This window comes from Zingiber officinale, unplaced genomic scaffold, assembly GCF_018446385.1.
Source record: "Zingiber officinale cultivar Zhangliang unplaced genomic scaffold, Zo_v1.1 ctg97, whole genome shotgun sequence".
NCBI lineage: Eukaryota > Viridiplantae > Streptophyta > Magnoliopsida > Zingiberales > Zingiberaceae > Zingiber > Zingiber officinale.
The window spans coordinates 1-11,048 of NW_024589989.1; the positions used below are offsets into that span (position 1 = coordinate 1).

At 38.5% G+C, this 11,048-nt stretch overlaps 2 protein-coding genes across 7 annotated transcripts; both read right to left on the reverse strand.

The window, feature by feature from the left end:
- Positions 1–222: 222 nt before the first annotated feature.
- On the reverse strand, positions 223–2,955 carry LOC122037850 (glutamic acid-rich protein-like). 3 transcript variants are annotated; one of them, XM_042597302.1, is made up of 4 exons: positions 2,816–2,955; positions 2,579–2,719; positions 791–849; positions 223–705 (listed from the first exon to the last, which is right to left on the reverse strand). In XM_042597302.1, the coding sequence occupies exons 2-4, from the start codon at positions 2,693–2,695 to the stop codon at positions 378–380; spliced, it is 504 nt and encodes a 167-aa protein (XP_042453236.1). In that variant the 5' UTR covers positions 2,696–2,719; positions 2,816–2,955; the 3' UTR covers positions 223–377. The 3 variants fall into 3 exon arrangements, with proteins under 3 accessions (XP_042453236.1, XP_042453235.1, XP_042453237.1); XM_042597301.1 differs by having other exon boundaries at positions 2,800–2,935; XM_042597303.1 differs by having other exon boundaries at positions 2,579–2,712; positions 2,800–2,931.
- Positions 2,932–7,107, reverse strand: LOC122037849. Of its 4 annotated transcripts, none has more exons than XR_006127758.1 (6): positions 6,623–7,105; positions 5,767–5,829; positions 5,541–5,603; positions 5,364–5,426; positions 3,515–3,758; positions 2,932–3,057 (listed from the first exon to the last, which is right to left on the reverse strand). XR_006127758.1 is itself a non-coding variant. In XM_042597299.1 (5 exons), the coding sequence occupies exons 1-5, from the start codon at positions 7,037–7,039 to the stop codon at positions 3,660–3,662; spliced, it is 705 nt and encodes a 234-aa protein (XP_042453233.1). In that variant the 5' UTR covers positions 7,040–7,105; the 3' UTR covers positions 3,471–3,659. The 4 variants fall into 4 exon arrangements, 1 of the variants encoding a protein (XP_042453233.1); XR_006127757.1 differs by lacking the exon at positions 2,932–3,057 and adding an exon at positions 3,111–3,409; XM_042597299.1 differs by lacking the exon at positions 2,932–3,057 and having other exon boundaries at positions 3,471–3,758.
- Positions 7,108–11,048: the final 3,941 nt, after the last annotated feature.

Below are 11,048 nucleotides of genomic sequence, written 5' to 3' on the forward strand. Positions count from 1 at the left end.
AACAGAAAAGGAATTTTATTTATTATTTTTAATAATTCTATACTTTCTTTGAGCTCCTTAGGAAGTAAGAGGTTCACTCAACGCTAGTTGAATATCGAAATTATTCGAAGAGAAACAAAAGATACTGGTGACCCTAGGAATATGAATTTGCTAAACTGATATAAAAATAATAAAATGAAAAGTTTTTCGAGTCATTTTCATTTTCAATATGAACTACTAGAATCATTGATAATTGTTTTAGATTAAAGCATAGTAAAAGTAGCGATGTCAAGTTCATCACCATGCGAGCAACAATCTAAAACCACTCTAATGCTACACTCCTAATCAAGCATTAACTAAATTGGAATCTCGACCACAACCGATAACATCATCGGGCTTCACTTCCTCTTCTTGGCCGGCGGCTGCGGAAGGTCATCCTCTTCGTCTTCTTCCTCGTCCTCTTCATCCTCATCCTCTTCTTCATCCTCATCACCGTCATCGTCGTCGTCATCATCGTCACCATTGTCATCATCCTCTTCGTTTCCACCTTCGCCATTGGCCTCCGGGTTATCATTTTCATCCCCAGAAGGATCATCTTCAGCCCCGTCGTCATCTTCCTGGTCTTCATCTTGTTCGTTGTCATCCTCATCATCCTCTTCGTCCTCATCTGAATCACCATCATCCTTGTTCTCTGGCACAGCTTCATCCTTGCTCTTTCGAAGTATCCTTCAAAGAAATGAAACGAAGATTATTCACTGCTACCGTATCAGGATCACAACTTCTTTGAGGTTAATTAAGGTAACAGCATTACCTGTAAATTGCATCAGGACCTTCAACAAGTGAAGCAGTTTGACTTGATGAAGAGACCATCTGAAACAAGTAAAATGATGTCAAACGATTCCATTTATTAGTGAAGGTGTGTATCAAACGGTCTGCGTAAATAGAAAGAAAGCATTGTTAAGCATCGCTACAACAAAGTTGGAAGATTCTTGCCCTACGAATACTTGATCTCCCATATGTATTAAATAAATCAAAATACAAAACAATCCCCAAGATATTGTGTGAACAATTGAGTGCATCAAGTAAGTGATATAGGCAGGTTACGAAAAACAAAGATTAAATGAATACAAAAAGGAATTATGCAAAAGAATTTAAGTGGAAATGAAGAAATTGAGTTTGAGAGAATCTAAGAAACCAAGCTAATAACAGTAAACATAAAAGGCTTTTTCATTCTTTTCTAATGTTTGACAAACATAAACTAGATCATAAACATTCATAGCTTGGCGACAAAGCACACATCAAACGCATTAAGTAGCAATTTGGGATACCGGTAGACGAGTAAAAAGGATAAACATCACAAACATGATGCTCAGGATTGAGTAAAATCATAGTAATTACAGCTTCACTGCAGGAGTTAAATTCCACTATCTAATATCTTAATCAAGTAGACAAGAAAAATCTCACACTAGCTTAATCTTTTGTGATCCTAGCATTTATTGTTGCATTGGTAATTTATTATTTTAGCCTAACAGTCAACAGAATGCTCTTTCTTTCCTTTATTAGCTCATTTTCTGTTTGTTCTTGCTTTACTTATTAGAACTTTCCCTATTTTTGTCTCCTGACAAGTTGGCCATTAAACACCTGAGAAATACCCTTGAAACTTGCCACGATAAATCAATGAAAGTTGAACACTAGGGTTGCTCAAATCTAACAGACATGAGCTCCAGGTCGAGGTCATGAACAATGGAACTGAAACATGCTGACAAATATTATAAATTGAGATAATCTCAAGCAAAATATGTGCCATAAAGTTCAACAGTGAGTCCCTTGATGGGTAAGTTTGTTGTTTTGCCACATCATATTTGATAATGCCTTTAGGTACCTTATTGCGGGAAAGTGCAATTAAGCATATGATTGCATCAGAAAATTTTTCGCATGTGTACAGTATTTTACAGGCAAAATAGTAGGCTAGATATGGGTTAAAAAAAGCAAAAAGCACAAGAACATCTAAAAATCAAGTACAAGGAACCAGACAGTTTGCGCATAAGAATCACAATGCCACTCTTATTATTTTTACATTGGGCAGTGTTATATAGCCTAAAAGAATCATGCTTGGATGATAAATCCATCACCTCTTGTAATATAACTAACACAGGAACAAGAACAGAAATAAACTACCACTCGAGGAAAAATCAGCTGGTACTAATCTAAAACATGAATTTGTTAAATCAAGAAATCAAAAAAATCAAGGAAGGTCCTACACCTTAGGATATTTGCAAAGCGCATTAGTTATGTAGAATAAAGTATCCCCTTGGTCCATCAACATATAACCTATATAAACACAACTGTAAACGCAATGCAACTGCAGCCTAATGGAAAAGTAGCCAGGCAATAGCTCAAACACAAATCTACTTTGACAAGAACTTCAAATCCAGTTGCAAAGGAGATTTATCTTCAAATTTTAATCTATCTGCGTGCAGTGCAAAGTGAATAAAGAGAAAAAAAACATCTCCAAACTGGAGATTTGAGTAGTCGAACACAAATTAAAAAAGCACAATTGTTGGAAGGATATCAAGTGGAACAAAAAGTCCATTTTTACCGCTAGAAGAAGCGAAAGGAGAGTCTTTTCCACGGCCAAAGCAATCTCGGCGACGCATAACTCCATTATGGAGCAGAAAGCAGCTCCGCCACTCTGGCTTCGGCATAAAACCTCCATCTCCACAAAAACGCGCACTAAACCCTTCAAAAAAAAACAGCAACGAGAAAAAGGATGAGAAATAGAAGGCTATAACTACAGCCCTATGCAAAACCCAGAAGCACCTGGAGCAGCACGAACCGAGAAGCGAAGAATCCCGCCGAGGTCGCCGCGCAAGATCTCCCAGTGCTGTTTCGAGGGTTAGGGTTGTAGGAAGTGTTGGGTGGCGTGATCTGGTCCAAGACGTCTAAGTAAGTGATGTCCAACTGACATTAGATCTCTCGGTCTTTCTGAAATCCAACGGTTCTAGTTGACAAAGAAACATATCCATTCGCAAATTGGTTGGAGGAGATCCCACTGTACTTTAGGGCTTTTGGGCTTCGCTGGTAGATTGGGTTCGTTAAGGGTGTCAGCCACTTGCTAATTGTGGACTTCGCGGTGATAAATAAAAACTATCAGGATGAAAAACAATTACCTTTTATAGCCATTAACTAGTTAATATTGTATTTACAAAATATTTTTTATATTTAAAATTAATTTAATATCCACTTTAGGAGATATATGTGTACTTACTTTAAATGGATAAAATATATAAATATTCAAAAACAGAGAAGCGACTCCTGCATGACCAATACTCGTCTTCTGTGTCTCGAGGACATGTTCTTGATCTACTTGTAACATATGAATTCACTGTGTTCATCTGTTCTCGCGATAAATTACATCCAAACTTGGTAGCTAAAATGAACAGATAGATGAACAATTCAAAAATTGTTGGCGTCATCTAAACATCAGAACAAAAGCTGAATTATCATTTCATTGCCAGAAAGTAAAAGGAATTACCTAAATTTTACAGGTGTTGAATAAATTGTAGCCATGCAGCTTAGCAATGCAATGCTCCTCAAAATTAAACACTATTGAATGACTGCTGTTAGCGATCTGGTTCTTCATGAGTCCTAACTCCAATATTTACATTTTGGTTCCATGCCTAACAATCGGGTAAGGGGTCGTTGAGGTCTGGTAGTGCAATGAGATCTTCGCGCCTGGGTAGGGAAGGAGCTGCAATCTTCGGAAGCTCCGCTCGCAACTGCAACAAGGACATCAGTGCTTCAATAGATTGTTTGACATCTAATTTGCGCAGAAAAGTCAGGTAGAATTGTAGAAATAAGCTTTCTTAGATAACAGAACACCATGATGAAGTATGGAAAAATGCTCAGTGAGTTCTTCAAAACACTATGGAACAAAATAGTGTTTAAGATGCTACATTCCCTGAAAAAAAAATGACAATAATATGGATTGAAAAGTATATGGTGGCTACTTAATGATCATATTGTGATTGTTGGAGGGCTGTGGGTTGTTATAATTCATTATAGGAAGTGACAGATGGGGTTTGGTCAGATATATCATTCATATTTAATGGAAATGATGTTCCCCAAAAAAAGTAGTTCTGATGTGATGGCTGACATCAAGAAGGATCAATTGTAGCTTACCTAATTCAAAGGTTAGGTAGATTGCTATGAACCAAGTCATAAACAAAATGTAATGTTCTACAGGAGGAGTATTTTGCAAATGTAGACTGACAATCTAAATTGGCCCAACTAATGAAAACTTTGAAGTTAGAGTACCATAGTGAAAAATTCTCAATCTGGGTGCCCTCCCAGCTAATGTACCAAAATATTGTTCTTTGGTTCGGCTATTTTTTTAAACCACTTCATAAGTGATGTCGTATTAAAATTACATCAAAATGGATATAGATGATACCAGAGACTCAAGCATGAAGGAAAACTGCCTAAAATGAGAAATTGGCAAATTTCAAATTGATCAAGCAAGTTGTTTCACATATTGAATTATATAATGTAACACAAGGGCAAGCTATGAAGAGCGTGAATTGTAGCACTAAACAATTCGATAAATAATTACGCCTACAGTTTACATTTGCAGTTTGGTCTCCAAATTTTAGCTTTTATCAATTTTCCCTTTGAAAACTAGACTAGTTTGAGTTAGCTTATATCCAAAGTAATTCCAATAAATAAATTACAACTATAATATTAATCTTTATGAATGATGAGTAGAGGTGTCCATCTTGACCCAGGCTTGGCCCATGCCATAGTTGTCTCAATTCGACCTATGTTGAGTTCGTCCTAGCCATATTTGAATGATATCCAAATCAGTCGTGTCCTAGCACAGGCTCTGACTCAATTGGCTGCCACTAGTCTACTAAAAGTGTTAATAGGTTCTAACCCAAGCAGGGCCTGGGTTCTCTCCGTGCCAAGTTGGCTTGATTCGGGTCAAACTATGTCAGCTTGTACATGAGCGATCCAACTAAGACAGGCCAATCGGCATGAGCTCTAGTCTAGCTCGTCTGCCCAAGCAGCTGAGCCACACCGGCCCAATTAAGGTTGGGCCATTAAGCAAGACTCAAGCCACACCGGACCAGCTTGACCTGAGTCAGTGTTAGATTCTCTCATCCATTAAAATGCAAGGAACCCCAGATCCAAACGAGACAAAGAAACTTCACAATCAATAATAATGCCATGTGGAAAAAAATGGACTTTTTACCGAAGAAAAAGAGAAAACAAATCAGACTTTATCCGGGTTCCAAGGACTCAATAAATGATTCTTGTAAAGAAAAAGTATCGATGCGTTTCATTAAATAATGCCGTGTAGAGAGGAGAAGGAGAGAGAGGGACACCTGCTTCAGCCTTTGATTATGGGCTCGCAACGCATCCGCGGTCCTATGCGCGTCTTCTATCCCCTGCTTCGCAGTCATCCGTGAATCACATATTACGACGAATTAAACAGGCCAAATTTGATCTACGTGCGATGAATTCATTTATAAAAAAAACAAAGTGAAGGAAAAAGAATCAACCTTGCGAAGTTTCGCCCTTTCTTCAAGCAGCGTCCGTTCCATCGCCTGCAGCTCCAGCTTTGTCTGCTCACCAAACCCAAATGACAACCCTAATTAAATATAGAAGACGACGGCAAAAGATTTCCAATTCTAAGTGGCTTGTAATTGAAGGCAACAGAAGCGAGGCCCACATTTGGGGATTCCGTGAGGCCATTAAAAATATTATGAAGAAGGAAAGAGAAGATACCATCTTCCTCAAAGCTGGCCGTCGGATGAGGGCGGAGGCCGGAATCGACGGTGCCGCCGCAACCTGAGAGAAAAGAGGAGCGTCAGAGTTGTTGAAGTCGACAGCGAGCGCCATGGCCGAAGCGGATCCAATGCGCTCATAATTATCATTACTTGGAAGATAAGGCAGCGAAGAAAGCGAGCCCACTGCTCCTCCCGTTCAATTTGGCAGCGAGGATGCAGATTAAAACCGCAATAAATGAAACAGAAATCTCTTCAGAAATCAAAATTTGCGGGGAAAAAAACTACCATAAATGTATAGAAATGGCGGAATCTGTAACGGCCCATGATGCGCGGCACGCGATTACCATACCGCACGCGACACCACTCTCGAAATAAAATAATCCACGATTTTTGCTACGATTTCGGTTCCAAAGCAAACGCCTTACAGACTTACCATTTTGACACATTTTTCGGACCCACTGCGTCGTCCAATGGGAAGGCGAGTAGGTTCGTGAGCACGCGGAAATCCAAAGAAGAAATGTCGCGTTAGAAAAAACATAGAAGGTCACGAGTGGAATGCATCATCATCTCTTTCTTCTGCAAAACCTAAAAAATCGATCTCAAATTCCATCTGAATCATTTGATGCAAACGTTCGAGAGAAAAGCGAGTCCCAAATTCCAGATCTCAAGGAGTGGATTCAATCTGTTCTTGAAAATCCTCGAACTTCGATATAGAATTTTAAAATGTTGATCAAATTGGGAAGAAGTGAGTGACACAGAAGTGTTTGGTTTCGATAGAGCAATGGATGGTATTTTTTGTCGTATGAGTATGGGACAAGAAAAGGAAGCGGTTGTGATGGGGAAGCTCTGCTCACCTCGATGCGGCAAGCTTCGGCGGCGACGGCTTCGGCATCGAGGGCCAGAGACCTCGGCGCCACCTCCGGCTTCTCCGCGGAGCTCGCCGACGCGCTGCGGCACAGATCGAGGGGCGACTGCGGGCTCGCCCTCCTCTTCATCACCGCCGGCTCTTCCTCAAGCGGCGCCTCGGCGATCCGCGGGAGGCGCACCATCCGCGACCGCTTAATTCGCCTCCCCCACTCGTCCGGCACCTTCTCGGCCGCGGAGGTGGACGTAGCCGCTTCCTCGTCGGCCTCCGCCTCGGGCCTGTGGCGGCGCCGGCGAAAGCTGAGGAGAACCTCGGCGGGGAGGCGGAGGTCGAGAAGCGCTTCGCGGACCCAATCGCCGTGGTCCTCGGAGATGGAAAAGGCAGCGCCGCTTCCGGAGGCGACCATTGTGGAGGAGGTTGGTGATAGGATGAGGACCGAGAGAGGCGGACAGCGAGAGCAAATGGCGTGCGCTTAACGTGGGAATTGTATATATAGAGAGCAGATACTTTGATTTATTTGCTGTAAAAAGAAAAGAAAAATAAAATAAAAACCTAAAAAGACTAAAAAGACCTTTACGAAACTTTTTATTTCGCTCCCTAACTTTTAGCTATTTTAAAATAAGACTCAAAGTCTTATCATTTTACTCCTTATTTTTTTCATATTAAGTTTGAAAATTCTTAGTTATTTACTAATTTTGAAGCTCTAAAAGCATCCTAAAAAACAGAGGATAAACTCTAAAAAAAATATTCTAAGATTGGATACGATAATTAAGAACTTTCAGTTGATGGTAGGTGAACAAAAGAAAACATGACTAATGTCAAGAGTATCTTAACATTTTCTAAGGGATTGAGATAAGTTAAACAAAGTAGTTATCTGAAAAGAGATGTAGTTCTCGAATGGATATCAACAGATCTTTTCATGTTTACATGAAGATATCAGAACAATCGAACCGAACCAATTGTCGATCTTGTTCATGACCATTATGTCAATTTGGATCTTGTTCGTGAATTCTTCCTAAAAGTGATAATGTAGAAAGGTGTTAATAAAGTAGAATAAAAACAACAAGAAGGCAAGGAGCTAAGTGCAATAATAATTTAGGAAGCCAGAGAGATCAAGCAGAGTTGTTATAGTGACAATTGTCTTACTTTTGATGAATATTGGAAACCTTTTGTCTAAGTATAAATTTTATTACAATGGTATCATAAAGTTAATGATATTTATTTATTTTATTTTTAATTTCTGAATTCTGCCTTCTAGAAATGACAACTAAAAACAAAAAAGCCATGTTTGGTTCTAGTAGTTCCATAATATCCAGTATATCTATAGTTGCAATCATGTAGATAAATAATCTGCACTTGCTGAATCTTTTAGTTGAATATAACAAGGTCTGCGCAAACACCATTTTCTCTTGTCATTAAAGATAACAGTGTGTGAGCTGCCACCTTCATCTTACCATTTAGTGGCCACAGATCGGTATAGCAAAATAATACTTCGGATTTACCTTTCTGGGCCATAAGATTAGATACTTAAGTGATCTGCTAATCCATTTTAGTTAGTCACCTTAAACATGATTTGCAAGGATTTAAGTAAGTTAAGGAGGTTTACTATCAACTTTATATAATAACAACTACGTCTTATTCCACCAACTGTGGTCGGCTATATGGATTCTTTTGCGCCATTGAGCTCTATCTATTACTGTATCATCATTTATATTTAAATAAATTTTATCTTATTTTATTATTTCTAACCAAGTCTTTTTTTATCTTCCTCTTTCTTGTTTGATGTGTGTTTGTTATAGTTTCACATCATTTAAGTTGAGCATTTATTGGTTGTCTAAGTACATACCCGTACCATCTTAAATGTGTCTATCGAAGTTTTCGTTAATAGATGCAACTATATTTTCTCTCCAATGCTTCCATTTCTTATGCTGCTTATCCTCGTATCTCCACGTATCCACCTTAACATCCTCATATTTGCAACTTGCATCTTTTGCACATGTGCTCAAGTCATATCCCAACATTCAACTCTATATAATATAGCAAGTCTAACTGCGATTTTGTAAAAGTTTCTGTTAAGTTTTGGAGGTACTTTACACTCACACAAAACACCCGACACTTTACTCCATTTCAACTATCTTGCTTGTATTATATATAAGATATCTCTCTCAATCCCTCCATTATTTTACAAAAATGAACCTAAATATTTAAACCACTCGGTTCCGAGCAACGCGTCATCTCCTATCTAAACAATTGTTTCATTACGTTTAATATTGCTAAACTTAACTTTCATATATTCTGTCTTTATTCTACTAAACTTAAAACATTTTAATTTTAGTGTTTCTCACGAAGATTCTAGTTTAGAATTTACTCTTTCATATGTTTCATCTACTAAAACAATATCATTTGCAAATAACATACATCACAGTACTATGTCTTGAATGTGTGTAGTGAGTTAGTTCATAATTAGTATAAAAAGAACTTAGAGTTGATCCTTGATATAACCCTATATTTATTGGAAATGAATCAATTACTCCATCTGAAGTCTTTACTCTGATCGTTACTGTATGATCAAAAAGACGCTAGAGGGGGGGTGAATGACTTCTTAGCTTTTTTTTTGGATTAACGAGTTAAAACAACATAGTGGAAAAGAAAGAAACGAGAACACAAAAACAATCAATAACATAATTTTTTTACTTGATTCGGAGCCTTCGGCGACTCTTACTCTAAGGCTCACACTTGTAGAGTGCTTTCGTTGAACAATCATTATCAGTTCGAAAATATTTACAGAATTTATGTACAAGAACTGTTAAATTAAAAATACCGATAACAGAAAAAAAAATTGCTTAAGCATTGGTTGTCAGTGTAGCCTTTCGGTGTCATCAGAATTTTCTTGAAGCAATGTACAAGTACAAATGTTGGAGCGATTGTCGTATTGAAGTTTTTGGTCGAAATCTTTTTTGTAGGCCATTTTCGGGCACCCAGACCACCCCCGAGCACCTCTAATGAGGCCTGGGATTTCACTCACTTATCCTCCTCCGAGCACCCAGACCACCCCCGGGAGATTGGAGTGTTGATGAAGCTGCACCTCGGGGAAACTCTATCTCTGAAAACTTATCCTTCTCCGAGCGCTTGGACTGTGACATATACTGGTCAATCAGCGTGTGCCACCTCAGCTCAACTAGTCGCCCATTCGACCCTTTTCCGAATGCCTGGACCAACTCCCTAGACCTCCGGGGACTTGGATTGTGTCCGAGCGCCTGGCTTACAACTTTGATTTCCTACACAATACGTTAGTCCAAGTAACAAAAATTATCCTGCAAAACAGAGTTAGCACATTAGGAAAATATGATTAATTTATGACTTAAATCCTATCTTCCCAAGACCAAGATCTAATCATGGTCTCAGCTTAGACATCTGAAATGGCTCTAAGCTGGACCGCGCCTATAGTGTTGGAGTGTATATTGAAAGCCTAAGCTTTGTAAACATTTATTATGAATAAAGAATCACATTTGGTCTAATTGACTACATTTGTTTGTAGTTGTTCATTTAATTTATATTGTAGATAACATAGTATGTGGTGTCACATACAGAAGATGATGTTATCAGTACCTTATAAATTATAAACAGTAGCTCACGACCAAAATGGAAAAGGAACAAACCATTAGAAGGTCGTAGTGTAATTAGGTATTAGTTTATCTTGACTATATAATTACACTAGTACACTCAGAGTGTATTGAGTAGGACCATTTGAGGTCGTTTCTTTTATACTGACTTTATAAAGGAACAAAGACCTCAGTTGTTATGGAAGTGTGTGCTCTTAATCCTAATATAATAACAAGCACATATATTTGATATTTATTTCTTTAATTTATCAATGGGTGAGATTTAGTTCGTTGAATCAATAAACCCGATAAGTTGGGAAATGGTATCACTTATAGTGTGTGTTGTTGATTATAGAAGAAAACTGTGTCCTAGAGATACTAGGTTGATAATGTCCTCAAGAGGAGCTCATAAAGATTGTCATGTTAAACCCTGCAGGTGGACTTAGTCCGACATGACAATAAGGTTGAGTGGTACTACTCTTGGACTTAGATATTAATTAAATGAGTTGTCAGTAACTCACTTAATTAGTGGACATTCGATATCTTAAACACAGGGAGACTAACACACTCATAATAAGAAGGAGCCCAAAAATATAATTTGGGATTGGTGCGGTAGTTCAATGATAGTTCTCTAGTGGAATGAATTATCATTGATAAAATTAAGTTGTGTGTTCGGGGCGAACACGGGATGCTTAATTTTATCAGGAGACCAAAACTAACTCTTCCTCTCGGTCCCTATCGTAGCCTCTTATTTATAGAGTTCTATACCCACCTATACCCACCTTCTAAACCCACCCAATAGGGGCCAGCCTA